Source organism: Phocoena phocoena, chromosome X, assembly GCF_963924675.1.
Source record: "Phocoena phocoena chromosome X, mPhoPho1.1, whole genome shotgun sequence".
NCBI lineage: Eukaryota > Metazoa > Chordata > Mammalia > Artiodactyla > Phocoenidae > Phocoena > Phocoena phocoena.
Genome location: NC_089240.1, coordinates 59,791,351 through 59,811,367, shown reverse-complemented (window position 1 = coordinate 59,811,367; position 20,017 = coordinate 59,791,351). Strand labels below are relative to the sequence as shown.

The 20,017-nt window shown below is 48.1% G+C and overlaps 1 protein-coding gene across 3 annotated transcripts in view; it reads right to left on the bottom strand.

Annotated features, from left to right (window-relative positions):
- DLG3 (discs large MAGUK scaffold protein 3) overlaps nucleotides 1-20,017 on the bottom strand; it is a 56,980-nt gene that overhangs the window by 34,855 nt on the left and 2,108 nt on the right. The window contains exons 2-9 of one of the 3 annotated variants that reach the window (XM_065900099.1): nucleotides 18,118-18,168; nucleotides 17,573-17,697; nucleotides 17,193-17,362; nucleotides 16,764-16,900; nucleotides 16,271-16,415; nucleotides 15,469-15,628; nucleotides 13,646-13,802; nucleotides 12,893-12,995 (exon numbers count right to left, since the gene is read on the bottom strand). In XM_065900099.1, the coding sequence (XP_065756171.1) occupies nucleotides 12,893-12,995; nucleotides 13,646-13,802; nucleotides 15,469-15,628; nucleotides 16,271-16,415; nucleotides 16,764-16,900; nucleotides 17,193-17,362; nucleotides 17,573-17,697; nucleotides 18,118-18,168 (1,048 nt within the window). Of the gene's footprint in view, nucleotides 1-12,892; nucleotides 12,996-13,645; nucleotides 13,803-14,703; nucleotides 14,853-15,468; nucleotides 15,629-16,270; nucleotides 16,416-16,763; nucleotides 16,901-17,192; nucleotides 17,363-17,572; nucleotides 17,698-18,117; nucleotides 18,169-20,017 lie in introns of those variants that run through there. The other 2 variants (XM_065900098.1, XM_065900100.1) reach the window with 2 other exon arrangements.

Below are 20,017 nucleotides of genomic sequence, written 5' to 3'. Positions count from 1 at the left end.
GGATAAGCCCACGTTTCTGGGATTCTATCATTTTGAGCAATATAAGAAATCACTTCAACTTAAATTGAAAATTTAAGTCTTAACCTTTCAAATTAAATAATTTTGTAATTAATTAGACAAATTAATGTAAACAATTTAAATTGGATAATTTTCTAAAGCAGCCCTACCAGAATCTGCATCCATATCTACCATCATATAAATGCGGCTTTATATGTAAAAACCCCTGAAAGGAAAACTTTATCTCTGTCAACCCAAATGAAAAAACTAGAAAAATTCTGGTATGTGTTAATTAGCCAAGCAAGACTTAGTTAAATGGACATTTAAAGCTTCCTTTTGGCAAACCATTCTTTTATAAGAAGTTGAAATCCCTGTGCTGTATTTACTGAAAGACTGTGATACATGGAATGTCTCAGACTTGTTAATGGAAACCTAATCAGATGGTTAGAGACGTTGGCAGTTTAGGATCTGCAGGAATAAATGAGCGAACAAACTTTACTAATCTAAACTTGACCTGCATGTTTTTTCAAACTTTACCCCAACCCATTCCTTACATGTAGGCTCAATCTTCTCAGTATTTTGGGTTACTGGTTCAGCAGCAGCCAGGAAAAACAATAACTCTGTAGTAATCAGAATGTTATTCAACTGTATATTGTTTACTTTATTGTAAATACTGGTGAACAGTGGTCAATAAATAGTTTTATATTCAAAAAGAAAAGAATCTGACACCTCTAAAACTAGACAATTTCTCAGTTCCCTTCTAATTTTGACATAATTATGATTTTAGAACCAAATCAATGAGGTCCATAAGAAATCAAACCTAGGACTAGTCTAATAAAAAATTTTAATATGATCTACAAGAAGGAAATCTTCACATCTGCAAATAATCCTAAACTCTTTGGGTCAAAAAAATACCAATTTAAGGAGTATAAATTGCAAGAAAAAGAATTTAAGGCTATATGAGAGGGCAGAAAAGTTGCAAACAGACCTCCATATGGGCAAATGCTGCCTGAAGAAAAATAATTTCAGCTCTACTTTTAGAACAATGGGCTCGGAACTATGACTAACCCAGAACAGAAACTTCAGTGTCATTGTATTCTGGTCCCTGCACTGTCACAATGTGCTTCCTCACCCATACACACACATTACCAGGGTCCTGATACTGGGAATAAAACAGAAAACAAGACAAGTCATAACAGCATGCCATAAAAAAAATCCAGATTATCCCTACTGACTGGATGTTTCTGTCCCCTAAAGAGCTTAGTGATTATGCAGGAAGGGCCACTGAGCAAAAGTGCTATACTATATAAATGTGCCATGACATTCAGCCACCTGGTCTGAAACGAGTAGAATGAAAAATGCGTTGATCTCCCATCAAGCTAAGAAAAAGTTTTTCATAGGACCTGGCCATTGGCTCTCCTCACCCCGTTCTAGATCACCCAACAGATCAGGGTAAAAGCTTCAAATAGGGCCTTTTCTCTAATTCAAAAGAATTTCATATAGTATATTCAAATGCAAGATTAATAAAGCCTTTAGCTCCTTTAACCCATAAGTCAAAGTCTATGTAAGAACCACCCCAAGACAAAACACCTCATCTAGAAAACATGAGAATGAATACCTTGCCCTGAAGGTAGCAGGTACTCTTGTTCACAGCAATCTTTTCCACTTAACAGAAATGCTGCAACACAGTGACTGAAACACACAACATTTTATGACTAAGCTTGCTAACTTGAGATAATATAACTGATTTCTATGTTTTGTTTTGTTTTGTTTTTTATTTTTTTTGGCCGCAGCCGGCGGCGTTCCCCCCACCAGGGATCGAACCCGGGCCCCCTGCAGTGGAAGCACGGAATCGTAACCACTGGACCACCAGGGAATTCCCTGATTTCTATGTTTTACTATGTCAATTGAGAATCTAGATTCAAATGTTCTTCACAGTAGTCACTCCAATAGGATCACAAATTCTCTCACAATAGTTATTGGGGTATCAACTGAATCTCTTTTGGGTCAAGTTTCTGTGGAAGGAACCCAGAAACTGAGACCTAGAGAAAGACCCTTCTGCTTATTTGTCAAAACATCTGCGGTCATTTTTCATATTTTACTCTGATAATCCCAGAGTAAAATATTACAGAACAGAATTAAGAAACCCCAAATCCAAATTATAAGCGTGTGTGTGGTTGTGTGTGTGCGTGCGTAATAAAGGTGGCACTTCAAAACAGCACGAAAATGATGGATTATCTAATAAATGGTACCAAGGTATTCCTTAAATATTTGGAGCAAAAATAAGGTAGTGTCCTATCTTACCTCATAAATAAAGTCCAGGCAGGTTAAAGTTTTAAATGCAAAAAGAAAAACATTAAATAACTACAATAAAACAAAGGCAGACATTTATTTTATCTCAGGGTAGGAAAGGCCCTTCCAAACCTAGGGGCAGAGGTGAAATACACAAAAGAAAACACTGATAGACTTGACTACATAAAAACAAAACATCTGTACATCAAAATAAAATAAAATAAAGCAAAATGGGGAAAACCGCTGCAATATATATGACAAAGAACTAATATTCTAACTACTTTAAAGCTTTTAGGTATCAGCAAGAACTAATGAACATACGTCAACAGGGAAATGGGGAAAGGGTATGAACAGGCAATCCACACACAAAAAAAGAAAATGATGAACAAACAAACACACACACAAATGTTCAATTCTATTACGAAAAAGAAATACAAATTAAGATATGAATTAAGTAACATTTTTACCTATCCAATTTGCAGAGATTTTTAAAAAATAATACTCCATGTTAGCAAGGTTGGTGGAGGTGGAGAAATATACCAAAATATATCAAATATATCAAAAGTCTTAAACATGTTCATATCCTTTGGCCCAATAATTCCACTCCAAAGAATTCATTCTGAAGGCACAATCACAGATTCACAAAAAGCCTCATACAAGGATATCCATCAAAGTGTTATTTATAAGATCAAAAAATTGCAAACAACCTACAAGTCCTCCAATAAGGGAATGATTACATGAATTATGGCACACACATGATGGAATATTGTTTAATTATTAAAAACCATTTTAATAAAATATGCATGACGCCAAGTTAAAAGAATGGATATAAGACTGCTTAAATACAATGATCCGAGTCTTGAAAGAGATACATACATACTATATGATATATAAAAGTTTGGAGGGAAATATACACAAACACAAGGTTATTTCTGGAGGTAGTTTTACAGGTGATTTGAACTTTTTTTACTTTGTATTTTGTTATGTTCCAATTTTCTACAAATCTGAATGTAATATTTATATATCCAGGAAAAATATAATTTTAAAAATTATATATTTTAAAATTATATATATTATAATATAAAATAATTTGAGAGGGATGGGGAGGCAGACTGAAAAAGACAGGCCCAAGGATGAAGCCAGGACACACGTGCACTAGAAATTTCCCTCCTCACTGCTCTTGACTCCTTCATCATTTTCCTCTGGGACGGATCACCCAACCAGTTGCAGACAAATCCACTTAAATGTATTATCACTATTATCACCTTGCCATCTTATCCAAGAGTAGACCAAAGAAGCCCTGCCAATGCATTGCTAAAATCTAGATTTACCACATTTACCCTATTTCCTTGGTCTACCAGTCCAGTAACCCTGTCCATCAAGGCAATTTGGCAGTCTGACATGATTCGTTTGACTTTGGTGAACCAATACTGGTTCCAGTGCTCACCACTTCTTTTTTCTGAGTGTTTATAAAACAACTCTTGGGCTTCCCTGGTGGTACAGTGGTTGAGAATATGCCTGCCGATGCAGGGGACACAGGTTCAAGCCCTGGTCTGGGAAGATCCCACATGCCGCGGAGCAACTGGCCGGTGAGCCACAACTACTGAGCCTGCATGTCTGGAGCCTGTGCTCTGCAACAAGAGAGGCCACGACAGTGAGAGGCCTGCGAACCGCGATGAAGAGTGGCCCCCGCTTGCCACAACTAGAGAAAGCCCTCGCACAGAAACAAAGACCCAACACAGCCAAAAATAAAAATAGATAAATTAAAAGAAGGCTCAACATTTAAAAAAAAAACAACTCTTAATAATCTAGTTTGGAATTTAACCCAAGATTTACAAAATTCTCTTTCTCCTTTTTGAAAATCTGAAGGACACGTGTGTATCCAGATCCCCAATGCACGTATTTATACAAAATGTGTTAATTTCATCAAGTTGAAAAACCCCCAAATCTCTAGGGTCTTTGTTTTTTTAAGATATCTAAATTCAGTGAAAAGTAGTGAAAAGTAAACAAAGATCTATTTCAAGAGGATGAAAGTCTTATCACAGGAAAGAAGAGGGGAAGACAAGACCTTTATTAAAACAAGACTGTTATTAACTCAAGACTGTGGTTCGGGCTTCCCTGGTGGCGCAGTGGTTGGGGGTCCGCCTGCCGATGCAGGGGACAAGGGTTCGTGCCCCGGTCCGGGAGGATCCCGCATGCCGCGGAGCAGCTGGGCCCGTGAGCCGTGGCCGCTGAGCCTGCGCGTCCGGAGCTTGTGCTCCGCAACGGGAGAGGCCACAGCAGTGAGAGGCCCTCTTACCGCAAAAAAAACCAACCAAACAAACAAACAAAACCTCAAGACTGTGATTCAACAACAGTCTAGGTACAAACAGGAGCTTATGAATTGAATTCACTTACACTTATCTAACACAGAATTTGAGTTAGAAGAAACATGTGAGATCATTTTGCATAGTCCCCTCATTTTACAGATCAGAAAACTGGGGCCCATGGGGACTTCCCTGATGGCACAGTAGCTGAGAATCCGCCTGCCAATGCAGGGGACAAGGGTTCAAGCCCTGGTCCGGGAAGACCCCACATGCCACGGAGCAACTAAGCCTGTGTACCACAACTGCTGAAGCCCATGCTCCGTAACAAGGGAAGCCACTGCAATGAGAAGCCCATGCACCACAATGAAGAGTAGCCCCCCCCCCACCGCTGCAACTAGAGAAAGCCCACGTGCAGCAATGAAAACCCAACACACCCAAAAATAAAATATAATAAAATAAATTTTTAAAAAAACCAATAAAACAATTACCCTATTGTGGAATATAAGTCTAAATCTTCAAACAAACAAAGCAACAGTGTAAATACCAGGGTCAAGATTTCAACAAGCAACACATTAAATTAAAAAGAAATCCTAAAAAGCTATAAATAAATAAGAAATAATTCATTCTCTATATCATTCTAATCACTCTACCCCATCAGAAGAACCGATGTTTTACAGACACCAAAGCTCCTAGGATTTTGCCTCAAACCATGTAACAAGGACAAGAAAGCACCTGTCTAGCTAGGTTCAGAATTCTTTGCCAACTCTAGCTACCATGTCCTTAGGCTACATGGAAGACAAAAAAGCACAGTGCACACGAGGACACACACACACACACACACACACACACACACACACACACACACACACCTGTATATAAAGTTCAGTCCCAGGAGGCAAAACTGAAAAGAAAGCTAACATATTTCTCTCTTCTAAGTTTGCAAAACAGGGTGGGCCTAAAAGGGTGCAGCCACTTTGGGAAAGTCTGGCAGTTCCTCAAAAATGTTCAATGTTGTTACCTTATGACCCGGCAATTCCACTCCTAGGCATATATACCCAAAAGAATTGAAAACATATGACCGCACAAAAACCTCCCGTGAGGTTCATAGCAGCAGTATTCACAGTAGTTGAAAGGTGGAAACAACCCAAAAGTCCATCAACAGAAGAATGGATAAACAACTTATGGTATAACCATAGGATGGAATATCATTTAGCCTTAAAAAGGAATGAAGTGTTACGTGCTACAACATGATGAATCTTGAAAGCACTATGCTGAAAGAAAGAAGACAGACACAAAAGACTACATGTTGTATGATTCCATTTATATGAACCAGCCAGAAAAGGACACTTTACAGAAACAGAAAGTAGATCAGTGGTTGCCTTGGGCAAGGGAAGGCAAGGGGAGGAGTTTGGGGGAAATGGGAAGTGACTGCTAATGGGACAGGACTTCTTTTTGGGGTGAGGAAAATGTTCTAAAATGGACTGTTGCACCACTCTGAACATTCTAGAAACCACTGAGTTGTACACTTTAAATGGGTGAATTGTATGGTATGTGAATAAGCTGGAGGGTTTTCTGTTTTTTTTTTTTAAGGTGGGCCCTATCATTTTTATCAGGTCAGCATTCCTAAATTATCCATACCCACGCCCTCCAGCACACAGTGATAAGAGTGGAAAGGTAGTCCCTTATCCTCCTGGTTCCCTCTAATCACCTGAGTAATAACAGTTGGCTTGCTCGGGTCTCAAGTCAATTTATAAACAACGTGAGAATCAGGGGACTAAGCAAAGCAAAACAATAAGCACAAGAAAAGATGCTCAACATCATTAGCCATTCGGTAAATGCAAATGAGAAGCACAATGAGGACTTCCCTGGTGGTACAGTGTTTAACAGTCCGCCTGCCAATGCAGGGGACACGGGTTTGAGCCCTGGTCCGGGAAGACTCCACATGCCGCTGAGCAGCTAGGCCCATGTGCCACAACTACCGAGCCTGCACTCTAGAGCCTGCGAGCCACAACTACTGAAGCCCGCGTGCCTAGGGCCGATGCTCCACAACAAGGGAAGCCACCGCAACAAGAGAAGCCCGCGCACCGCAACGAAGAGTAGCCCCCACTTGGCGTAACTAGAGAAAGCCTGCGTGCAGCAACAAAGACCCGATGCAGCCAAAAGTAAATAAATAAAAATTTTAAAAAAAGAAAGAAAAGAAAACCACAATGAGATATCACTTCACACCCACCAGAATGGCTAGAATCAAAAAAACTGACATTAATAAGGGTTGGCAAGGATGTGGAGAAACTGTAACCCTCACACTGCTGGTGGGAATGTGAAATGGTGCAGCCACAATGGAAAACAGCCTGGCCATTCCTCAAAAGGTTAAATATAGAGTTGCCATATGATCCAGTAGGTATACATAAACAAGAGAAATAAAAACACATGCCCATGCAGAAAACTGCATACAGATCTTCAAAGATAGATAGCATTCATAATAGCCAAAAGAGTGGAAATAACCCAAATGCCCATCAACTCATGAATGGATAAACAAAATGTGATATATTCATATAATAGAATAGTATTCAGTCCTGAAAAGAAATAAAGTACTGATACATGCTACAACACAGATGAACCTTGAAAACACTATGTCAAGTGAGAGTAGCCAGTCATAAAAGACCATATATGAATCCATTTATACAAAATGTCCAGAACAGGCAAATCCATAGAAGCAGGAAGTAGATTAGTAGCACTGAGGGGGATGGGGAGGTTGGTGGGGCAGTGGGGTGGGGAGAGGCTGGGGGGACAGCTAAAGGATTTTTCTTTTTGTGGTGGTGAAATGTTCTAAAATTGACTGCTGGGATGGTTGCACAACTCTGTGAATTTTACACCACTGAATTACACCCTTAAATGAGTGAACTGTAAGTTCATAAAAAAAATGAATGACAAATACAACTTTATTTCACTTGAAGAAATGGGAAATTCCTATTTACTGCATTAGTATTCTTAGGCCTGCACACATTTGCTGTTAAGTCAAGCCAACCAATTCCCATCTTTTGGCTCCTCCTGAGGTTCCCCCCACAATATCATTCTATGGTAGTTTTCCCAAGTCCACGTTCCTTTTGCAGGAGAGGGGGTGTCTCCTTCAGGCTTCCAGCAGCCCCTCTACCCCCAGGTTACCTCCTCCTTTGGTACAGGAGTTTGTGGTCATCAAGACTTAAAAAGCTGACATTTGGGGCCTTACCTGCTGGCGCAGTGGTTAAGAATCCGCCTGCCAATGCAGGGGACACGGGTTCAATCCCTGGTCCAGGAAGATCCCACATGCCGCGGAGCAACTAAGCCCGTATTCCTCAACAAGAGAAGCCACTGCAATGAGAAGCCCGCGCACCGTAACGAAGAGTAGCCCCTGCTCGCCGCAACTAGAGAAAGCCTGCACACAGCAACGAAGACCCGACGCAGTGAAAAATAAATAAATTTATTTTTTAAAAAAAGCTGACATTTGGGAGTTGGCTTTAGTCCATCTGTTAACAGCTTCTGGCACCCGAAGAGTCTCAGAACAGTATCTTCTGGGTAGAGAGAAGGGGCTCACAGCTTCTCTGCTGTGGAGAGAGGTCGTTGTGGTCTCTTGGCAAAAGCCCTGGACACGAAGTTCTCAGGAAATCTGACTTCAAATTGTGATTATGCCCCTTACTGGCTGTGGGATCTTGAGCAAGTCACTCAACCTCTCTGATCCTCACTTTCCTCATCTGTAAAATAGGGATAATACCACCTATCCCACAGGGATATCCTGAAGATTAATGCTTACAAAGCCATCTAGAACGCAGACATACTCAATAATTCAACAAAACATGTGCCAGGCTCTGGACTAGGTGCTGGGGCACAAAGAAAAATACAATAGTAGCTGCCTTCAAATTGTTCAGTGTAGAAATGCTGTTAACAGGAATTCATTTTCTTCCCTCCCTACATTAGCCTTCTTTTAGGATGGCAACAGGAGTTTCAGAACTTTGATTCTTTGCCTTGATAAACTTTCACCTCTGTGCTCTCAAAAAAGATCATGCTGATAGGGTGGCACCTATGTTTACATCCCTCATTCTCAAACAGGGGAGATGGGGTGGTAAACTTAAATGTTATGGGGAAAATATCCCTTTTATGCTTTCAAGTTATTACCAACACTGATCCTTACACTCTTCCAGGCCTTACCTGAAGGTGTTTCCATGGTGAAAAGTGTGCTTCTTCAGCACTTTAAAATAAGTATGGAAAACCCTAGTTCTTTCTCATTCCCTGTACCCCCAGCCTGTATGGATTTATATTCCAGTTGAAAAGACTAGTCACAAAGGATCAGTTCCCAGTTTAGCTACCTTAGTGACCAATTTCTGGCTCACCTCCTGATTTGGGGTTCAGAATCTATGCTAAAAACAAAAGGGCTTTCCAGAAAAATACTAGCTGAGTTTATAAACAGAGGCTGACACAAAGCAACTAGGGAGGAAAATGTAGGAGATAGTTTCTAAATCAAAATGTTATAACATGAAAACCATCCTTCCCTTGGTGGAGCAATTCCACAAGTCACAGAAAAATATTTTTCATTTTAGAATAGATTGGAAGAGAGCCTCTGCCAAGAGCCAGTTGTTTCAATTTTCAATTTGAATTTTAAGCAGGATTATACATGCCCAAGAACATCATGCTATTTTTAGCTAAATAGGTAGGATTGCTGTGTCCACAACAGTTTGGAGCAATCAGGAGTGAAACTATTAAACAGCATCTCTCACTGTAGTAGCTTATAATTTGGCACTTCTATATCTATTTTAATATTTTCCAAAGCTTCATCATACAAATATTTGTAAAGCACCCATGCTTAGGCACAATACAAAGTTTAAATAGATAGACAAGGTTCCTATCTTCATTATGGGTTCAACCCATTAAGCAACCAGATATATGAAAGAATCTCACAGTTAGAGCAAAGTCAGAGCTGCCATCCAGCCCCTAACTGCCCAGATGAGATACATCAGGAAGCAACTGTCCTACACCTATCACCCTTCCAATGCTTGCACCATCTCTATGTATTCAAAAGAGAGGGGTAATGAAAATGTTCTAAAATCGACTGTGATGATGAATGCACAATTCTGTGAATACACTAAAAGCCACTGAATTGTACACCTAAATGGATGCATTGTATGGTGTATGAATCATATCTCAATTAAGCTGTTAAAAAAAAGGAGAAAAATTGTTCTTACTCTGATTGCTCTAATTAGTCAAGGCTATTTTTTTTTAAGCTCTCGTACTAAAGGATATCTAGCTAAAGGCTGCACTGGTTTGGCAATGGTGCCTCGAGGGCCACCATGGAGACCACTCTAATCTTTCCCTCACCCTCTCTTCTATTATTTTCCCAGTTCCTTTCCTCTGCTCCAACTAGGTCTTAGGTTTCTCAGGTATTCCCAAGCACGATTTGTCCCAGCTGGTGGACTTCAGGATTAAACTGATTGCTGACCCTCGGCAACTTTCCCTTCATGACCTTAGGCAAGTCATGTCCCTGCTCTCCTGTCGCTGTTCTGGTTTGCACAATGAGGGGTTGGACTACGTGATCCTTTCCAGCTCCCACATTCCATGTGAAAAAAATACAAATGATGAACACTTACTTGGCCAATAACATACAAAGTCTCTGCCATTTTAGCCAACAAACATATATTTGGATCATTCATTTTGTAAATGCCTATGTGATGCAATCCTCCAAAGAACAGTATTTAACATAATTATAAAATGATCAACATGGAGTCCTTATTCTTAAAAACTATCATTTTATCAAAGAAAATTCAGAGCCCAACACGGAATGCTTGATAGTCTCTCTGGACCTGTTTCCAAGGGTCCATTTTTGAATGGAAAAAAAAAAAAAGCTTTTGCATGTTGGGGCCCTGTTGGATTTTCCAAACCAAAGGAAGAAATGAGATTGGGGTGGCAGAGACTTAACAACAGTAGTTCAACTAAATCCTAAGAGAAGAAAGGCTTTGTTTGGCAAATGGTAGAGAGACCTAGCATAAGACAGCACCCTGACAAACATCAAAAATGCTCAGAAATATGCCCAGAGAGCAATGAACACTGAAGGAATCCCTTTAGCCAGGACAACTTGCAGCTTTTTATGCAAATCAATTACATTCTAACAAAACTCGGAGAAACATGTAGTCACCAGTTTCCAACATACTACCACCAAATTCACAGTATTGTTTCCATGTGCCCAGCATCAGTGAGCAAAACCAAAAGAAACACATCAATTTCTCCTTCACACACACACACAAATATGCAAGAGAAACCATTTTCTTTGCAGAACCTACGTTGCCTAAGTTGTGGCCATGAAATGGATAAATATTGGTTGCTAATAAAAATCAGATGGTGAGCTCTACACTGAGAAGCAAACAGCACGCCCAAGCATCATAAAAACAATAACCCTAATGTGTGTTTTTTGTCATTAACCGGGACACCCAACATGGAAAGAAATGACTCAAAGTGTCCATTTGCATCCCTCTTTCCTACTACCTCAGACCAACAAGCTCTCCTGTTAGTCATCTCCCTACACTTGTCCCCATCAAAAGGGCCTAGTGCATAAGGTTGCAGGCCCCTCTCTTGTTGGCCTTCAGGCTCCTGGCTTGAGGCACTGAACAAGGGGTAGGGGGGCAGCGGAAAGGACAAAGGTAGGCGCTTTCGATCCCTCACGGCTTTGCAGCAGGGCTGCCAGCCTCTCCCCATTCTCATCACGGAACAGAGCACCTGCCCTAAGGGACAAAGGCCGGCCTTACAAAGAGGAGGGGGAGGCGAAAGGAGTCGGCGACAGTCGCAAACGCTGGCAAACAAAAGCGGGCATGGGGGAGGCCCGAGAACACCGAGCCCACCTCGGGGGTTCCCAGAGGTCGCCAGGTCGGGGTGGGGGGGAAAGGAGGCGTAGTAACGGATGTGGGGGAGGGGAAGACGGAGAAAATTCCTCTGAGGACCGAGATTAGGGAGCTGCTGGGGGCGCAGCCGCCGGCAGGAAGGAGAGTGGGGGGCGGACAGAGGTCCCAGGCGAGAAGGGGCAGAGTTCGTGGGTGGGGAGAGGTGATGGCCAAGAGGTGGAGGCCGGCCGGGGCTCAGCCGCGCGCATTGCTCCGCGGGGCCGCGAGGGACCCTCGGGAGGGGCTCCAAAGTCGCGCGCCGCGCGGGGCTGGGGACACGCGACCCAGGGATTCCGGGGAGAGCTCAGAGTTGGGGGCGCAGTGTGGGAAAAGAGAGAGTCTGAGAACAGAACCGTAGAGAGGCTAGGGGGGACTGTGAGGGGGCCTGACCCCCGTCCGCCCCACCTCACCTGGCGCCGGGTCGGAGTCCAGGTCTAGTGCTGAGAAAGCGCCAGCTCCGGCCGGCCCCTCTGTCCCGCGCGGGAGACCACGGACACAAAGCGGGGCACGCGGGAGGAGGGGGGGAGGAGGGGGAGGAGGAGGAGGAGGAGGGGGAGGGGAGGGAGGAGGAGGAGACGCCTGAGGCGCGCGAGGCGGGGAGGGGGGAAAGGAGGGGCGCCCGCCGCCCTCCGCCTGGGTCAGGGGGCGGGGCGTGAGGCTGGAGGCCGCGCTCGGCCGGCCAATGGCCACCCCGCCGGCCGGCTGGCTCAGGCGCGCTATCCCGCAGCTCACCTCGGCACCTGGGCCTTGGCTGGCCCCAGCCAATCAAATGCTTTCATTTGCATAACCGGCCCCTCCCACTCGCCCAAGCCGGGGGACTGCTCCCGCAGAACACAAAGAAGGCCCCCAGCAGGGAAAGGGGGGTCCACTTCCGATTCCCTACCTGGAGAGCCTAGCATCACCTTTTCAGCGCGTTTATGGCTGTTTCACGGTCACCCTGATGAGGGGAGAAGTGGGGGGTCATAGAGGTTTGGCCCAAGCACTCTTAAGAGGTTGGTACTCTTCTCCCTCAAGTCCTTCTAACCGAGAACTACCCTCCTGTTCCAGGGAACACAGTTATGTTCTTCGCCTCTTGAGCCCTCCGCCTCTGCCTCCCTCCTCCTCCCCTTTTTCCAGTCGCCCCAATCTCTGCGCTTCCTCCCGTAAACTGCCGCCCACTACTGGCCTTCAGCTGCATTGCAGCCCTATTCACCAGGCTCTGAGCACAGCCTTGATTGATGCTCCCAAGCTGTCCAAACCTACCCCAGTCCAGAAGGAAAACGAGAGAGGAAGAGGTTACTGTACCAGTGTAAGAAAGGACCTAGTCAAGTGGCTTTGTTACCTATGATGGCAAAAAGCCAGCAGTTAGTAATAAGTCTAATCTCCCCAAATCATCTTGTTCCACCTTCCTTCTCCTACCTTCAGGTCTGTACTGGGCCACAATAGTGACTGACTGGCCAGCCCGTTTCAGAGCAGCCGCAGCCTGCTCATGAGTTGCATTCCTCAGGTTCACGCCATTCACCTGTCCAAAGAGAGGAGTTATGAGCCACCCCAAAAGCAAGAAAGGAGTCCTCTTGTTGTCCTGAGTTAGGAGAGGGAGATGGGTAGACCATCTCTAAGCCTACTTGGATGCCTTTCTCATCCAAGGATGGGCAATATCCCATCCTTGCCCCTAGGATGAGACCTAAAGGATACATCTCTAGCATAATATCTTTGTGGGGGTCAAATGCCAGCCAGGGTTAAGATCCAAGAGATACTCACTTCCTCCTTAAGTATAAGTCTGGTTCCCTGTCCCTCACTAAGGACATCTATAAAGAGAATATGGGGCTTCCCTGGTGGCGCAGTGGTTGAGAGTCCGCCTGCCGATGCAGGGGACACGGGTTCGTGCCCCGGTCCGGGAAGATCCCACATGCCGCGGAGCAGCTGGGCCCGTGAGCCATGGCCGCTGAGCCTGCGCGTCCGGAGCCTGTGCTCCACAACGGGAGAGGCCACAACAGTGAGAGGCCCGCGTACCGCAAAAAAGAAAAAAAAAAAAAAAAAAGAGAATATGTTTTCTCCAGCTTTTAGCCTTCCCCCACTTCAAGAAGCATTCCTTGGAGACAGCCAGGTCTTCCCTCCTCCCTTTCAGACTGGCATAGCTCCCATCCTCCCACCTTGCCTTTGTCTCCTCACCGATAAGATCCGGTCTCCTCTGCGCAGCTCCCCACTCAGGTCAGCTGGGCCTCCTGCCAGGATGAAGGAGACGAAAATGCCTTCTCCATCCTCTCCTCCCACGATGTTGAAGCCCAGGCCTGTGGAGCCCTTGTGCAGGATGATCTTGCGGGGCTCTCTGGTGGGAAAGGAGTGGAAGGGTCAGGACAAAGTAGGTATAAACTGTTGTCCCTGCGAGGGCCAGCCTGGAACAAGGCCCATATGGCTGTAGACGGACTTAGGTTCCTAGGTATGATACTCTGTTGCTCCGTTTCTCTCCTGAAACCTGCTTGGCTGCTGTTTGCTTCCAGGTGCCAAGTTTCAGTTGTTCTTCCTCCCTTCTTCCTGAGGGCTTGGAGTCAACTTCCCAGTGGACAGTCCCCGACTCTCTCTGGTCAACAAACCCCTACCCTGGGCTCTAGAGACCATATCTCAGAGCCCACTCACTGGTCCTCTTCCTCCCCAGATTCTCCCATCCTACCAACTGGTGTGATTTGAACCCTGGGCCACAAGAAGGGGAATCAGTTAGGGGCTGTGGGATGGCCCTGGGGTTGATTGCACTCACCACCCACAAACTGTGCATACTTACTTTATACATGCTTCTCCGCAGTCTCAAAAATCCACCGACCAACTATGACCCCTCCTACTTTCCCCAACAACAGATTTAGTCAATAGCTAGCACTATGTACCCTTGCTGGGTGATGTGGGAGATAGAGATAAAGAAATCCCAGGTCCCCAGAAGATGCTTAGGAGCCTAACTGAAGAGAGGAGACAAACACATGAAAACTCCGACTCCAACTAACCATGTCTAAGGAATCCCTCTGTAAATGGTCAGTGTCATCAAGTGAGAGCAGCTGCGGCTCCTGTATATCCATACAACCTGACTCAGCACACTTGCCCAGCCCACTGCCTTCACTTTAAGCATCTTTCATCTGAGGAGCCCCAGGTCCGAGGCTCTTCCTTTCTTGCTCCTAGTCTCAGGTGCGAGGCTCCTTCCCTGAGACCCGGATGCTCTTGCTAAAGCCCTCCTCTCCTCCTACCTGGCATCCCCTCCAGGCCGCAGGGAACGGAGCGGCCAGGCCCACCTCTGCGAAGCCCTCCTCCGCGAAGCCCTCCTCCAGGCCGAGGCCGAAGCTGAGCCCAAGCCCAGGGGCAAGCCGGAGCCTGAGAATTTGCGTGCCCTCTCCATGGCTCCTCCAGCTCCCCCCGACCCCGCCCCCGCCAACTCCGTCCGCCTACCCTTCCGGCTCTACTGCAGCCAGCCCAGCAGCCTCCCAGGCCCCACCCTGCAGCAAACCTGTCCCCCGGAACCCCTGCCGGCCCAACCAGTTCCGCAGCGGCAGCAGCCTCCAGAGTGGGGCGGGGCCGTTCCCTGCGTGCGAGGCCACTTGGCCCGCCAGCCTCCCAGCATCCCGGACCAACCCCACCGGCTGAACTGCTCTCTTCTCTAACGTGGAATGGTTGCAGCAGAGGGGGCTGCAGCTGTCTCGGGGCAGGAAATCCCGCAGCCTCCACCTCCTCAGCCCCCTAAACACTCCATCCTACCCTTTCTCTGCACTTTCGAATGGGGGCCACACACTTGGCACTCCCCCTGATGGTAGAACTTGTCCCTGCAGCCACCTCTGTCCCTCCTTAGGGTCCCAAGGGCCTGAGAGGGGGCCTCAGACCCCAAAGACACGAGGTATGAGGGCTTTATCCTCTTCTATGCCATACTACGAGGAGGCCTGTGGCCAGCCAGAAGCGATTCCTCTCCGCCGCATCCCTGGGTAGGATGCGGAGGGGCGGGGCAGGGGAGGGGGTCTTACCTGGTGAAGTCCTCCTCAGCCAGCATGTGCCTGGGGATAGGAGAGTAGCGGGCGGGGGGAACCTGAGGAGGAGCAGGGTAGCTGACCTTGCTCTCCACAGCCCCGAGATAACCCAGGCTGGAGTTATGGCTTATGTGGTTGTCAGCCAAGGCAGTAAAAGCTGGAATCGAGAAAGGGAGAGAAAAGTTCCGAGACCACTCCCCAGTGGTACCCTACTCCACCCGCCACCAAGGGCTGACCACCCCCCCCCACCTCAGATGTAAAGAGACCAGACCGAGGGATGCAGATTCCTCAGGCGTCTCCTCCCCACTCCACCCCCTAGGGTTCCTCCTCCACAGTCCCTTTCTGAATTCTGAGCTCACTCCTGTGAGTCTTAGAAAGAGCTAAAGTCAAGGCAATCTACAAAGAAAGGCATGACTAGAGGTGTGACTAATAATAATCCCTCACATCTCTATAGCCTGATACAGTTTTCCAAGGGCTTTCTCGTCCGTGATCTCATTTGATCCTTGCAGCAGTCCTATGAGGAGGGCAGCACATATATCATTAGCTCCTTTTTGCCAAAGAGGAAACTAAAGACAGGTGAAAGGGACTTGTCCAAGGGCACTCAGGTATAAGGGACAGGGCTGGGATTTGGACTCAGCTTTCCTGAGCACCAGTTTTATTCTCTCTCTCTCTCTCTCTCTCTCTCTTTCTCTCTCTTTCCTTCTCTCTCTCTTAACAAGGAGCATAAACTTGTTCCCTTCCAGAAACCAGGGGGCAGGGCTTCAGAACAGGGACAGGGACAGGGCAGACTGGTACGTACTGCTGGCGTAGTCGGGGGGTGCATACATGTCGTTGAGGTGGAGGCTGCCTGGCTTGGCCACCTTCAGATAGACCATGTCAGATGTGTTCTTCAGCGAGGCCACAGCTTCCTCATGCCTCACGTCCTGCAGGTTGGTGTTGTTCACCTAGGAGAGGAGAGGCCTTAGGGCTGGCACTGGGGAGAAGAAGGGAGGGCCTCCGCAGGGAACACTGAGGGGTGCCCTTTCAGTGAAATTCAACAGCGCTCTATCTAACAGAGGTCCAAATACAGTGCTGTGAGGGGCAGAGAAGCAGGGGGTAGGGGGGGACAGGTGAGGGAGTTCCGGCCATGAAGAGGACTAGGGCCTTGCTATCTGGGGACACACAACTCAGATGATGCTCTTGAAATTTCCCAAGACGCCTAGTCCCTGAGTGAGGTTCAGGTGGAGGGAGAGGCTACTAGAGCTCCACCTCCCCACCCTGCCATTTGGGCATCCCCAGGAAGGCTGTCTCACCGCCAGCAGCCGATCCCCGATCTGTAGGCGTCCATCCTTCTGAGCAGCACCCCCCTCAATGATCTTGGTGATGTAGATGCTGTTGTCTCCTGGGATGTGCTGGTTGCCAATCCCCCCAGCAATGCTGAAACCCAGGCCTGGGCGGGAGCCAGCAGGGAGTGGGAGAGGGACACAAGGAGAAGTTAGAACACGCAGTCAATCCCAACCCCAATGCCCCACACCCAGCCAAGCCACCAGCCCCATAGGAGCTCCCCCCAGGGATCCCAAACACCAGGCTGCCATCCCGAGGTCAGTACAGGTGAGATGTGAGATCAAGAAAGAAGGATGTGAGCTGCACCAGGGAGTCAGGAAGGAATTCCAATCCCTTCCAATTCCTACGGGGCGAACCAGGGGCCTCTGGCCAGAGCACGAGAACCCAGAGGGCCGCACCTTTGGGCCCTTTGAGCAGGTTGACCTCCATGATGGTCTCTGGTGGGGGCTGTCGCCTCCGTACCACCAACCGCACCACAGGGCCGGCCTCCTTCAGTGCCTCCACCGCCCGGCTGTGCACCACCTCTGACACATCCACCTCATTCACCCGCAGCACACAGTCATTCACCCTGTGGGGGAAGCCCAAGAGGCATGACACCCTGCCACCCCCCCTCCACCCCCTCTCCCACCTCCTCCTTTTCCTCTCCCCTCCCCTTCCCCTCCCTCCTCACCCCTCCCCATCTCAGATCTAATTCAAGGGTCATCCTGCCAGGCGGCCCTCCTCCCCTCACCTCCATCCTGCCCCTGCCGTCCCCAGCCCTGCTTCCAGGCCACCTCACCCCAGCCTCCCGTCCATGGCAGCTGCTCCACCAGGGATAATCTTCGTAATAAAGATACCAGGGTCATCGGGGACATGGGGGTTGTCGATTCCACCAGCAATGCTGAAGCCCAGGCCAGAATTGCCCTGCAGAAGGAAGTGGAGGGGCACAGTTTTCTCATTTAGAAGGCATGGAGGAGGGTTTCCGGGGCCCCATCTACCCCTGCCCCCAAAGAGCAGCTTCTCCAGGCCTCAGAAGGGGCCACGGCAGGCTGGGGCACATTCGTCACCAATCTGGCAGATCCCCAGCCTGTGCTGACCATTCTGGCGTGGAGGCCTCAGCGAAGCCATCCCCTCCCCAATTCCCCAGGCCTCAGCGAGCAAGGTCAATTAATATTTGTTAGACAGCTGATTGATTGATGCAGTGATGCAGCCTCTGAGGGCCGCCGTTTCCCCATTCTCTCAATGCAGGTCCCCCACGAGTCTTGAGACCAAGATTCAGGGCCCTCCCCTCTCCCCGTTCTAACCCTGCCCTCCCATTTTATCCTGCCCCACCTCCAGACTCACCCGCTCAAGGACTATCTCCTCATACTTGAACATGCCATCACTGCCATTCACCTAGGGGAAGACACAGGCAGGGCCCTAAGTGCCTCCTGCGCCGCTCCCCCCTACCCCCTGGTCAACCTGCTTGTCCCCCAACTCCCCACAGAGTAGTAGGAGAGCCCAAATTGACCCTGAGACATCTGTTGGCCACAGATGGGACAGGCTGACCCTGAGGAGGCCCCCCCTCCCCTTGCTTCCAGCCATATCAGGCCCAACCCAGCTGCTCATTTAGCCCAGATCAATTGTTTGGGACCGAGCCAGCCAGTGGTGCACTCACCATGAGGCTCAGGGTTCACTAGGAGGGGTGCAGGGCTGGCCTGAGGGGGATGGCAGAAATTGAACATGGCAGGCAAACCATGCCACACTCAGCATCCGTGGGGGCACCCAGTGGCCTGGACGGGGACCTGCACCCCTTCTGAACAACAGCTCTCCCTGACTTGGGATCACAGACTCCCACCATGTCAGAGCTGGAAGGGCAGCAGACACCATCTTGTTCAACCTCTCCCATGTGACAGATAGTGACACTGAGGCCCAGAGAGGACGCAGGTTGTGCCTAAGGGCACACTGGGAGTTAGTGGCAGAGCAGGGGCTAGAACCTGGATCTCCACATGCTCTTTTGAGTAAAGCAAGCTGCCAAGGCCACTGATGTTCTGGCCACTCATCACCTTGCCCAGCAAAGCTCATGGGAAAAAGAAAAGTTACCCCCTTCAGAGTACCTCATGAACCCTCATTCTATCTCCTGTGTCCCCAAGAACCCAATTCCTCAAATGGGCAGAAGTCAATCCATTTTCTATCAAGGGGCTTTTGATCCCGAACCCTTTGTGTTTCCCAGCAGAAAGGGATCTGCTCGGGAGTCAGAGGCAAAGCCAGGGGTAGGACAGGAGCAGAGTGGACAAGATGCCCCATGAGGGAGAAGCTGATGACCCATGGACTGATTGGCAGCAGAGTCCACGGCCTTCAACATGCAATAGTCACAGGAGGAGAAGCGAGGGAAAGGGATGGAAACAGGGTTGGTCTGACCAACCCATAGAGATGGCCTCTCAGACAGGACTTACTTGTGGCCACTGTCGAGTGAAAATATGATTCTGGACAGACAAGTAGCACCTGCTCCCTGGCTTTCCCTCTTATCCCCAAGAATGGAGGAGCCCTCTTGCCTCTCTCCCCAGATAGCCTGGTGCCCCTCCCCCATCTTTCTCTGGCTGTGTTGCCCCTTTCCTGACCCCTGGTCTCCTCGTCTGAAGAGGGAAGCTGCAAACCCAGGGTGAGGGCTCCTCTGCATGCCCTGCTCTGCTTCCCCTCCCACCTACACCCCACACAGCTTTGGCTTCGAAAAGCAGAGAGGAGGAGAGGGCTGGCTAGTCATGCCTCCACCTTTTCTGAGCCTGGCCCCAGGGCTTTTTGCCCTGCAGCCCTAGGGGTTGGTGGGAGGATTCTCACTGCAGCCCTACTCCTGTCCCTGATCCCAGGAGGAAGAGCCGATGGCTCTTAAGAGCCCGCAAACCAACACCACCGCCTGAAGTACCATGCAACAGACACATAGGCAAAAGGATTTCCATGTAGCTCTTGTATGCATCTGGTACACCATGTGTGCCCACATGTGATAGCCATGCTTCAAGTCCAGCTCTGGTGAGACCCAGCAGCTCCCAGCTTCCACTGGTCCACCCTCCAGCCTCCCACCACCCCCCTCAGGGAACCTGCTCCCAGGGCCAGGAGCCAGCCAGGGATCAGCCCTGGCAAAGAAACCTTGACCAACTGGCCCAGCCTTGGGACTGGCACCTATCTACCAGTTGAGCAGGACAAGCACAAGAGAGTGTTTACAAGGGTAGGGCCCCAGGATGGAGGAGAATCCACTGGAGAGGGCAAG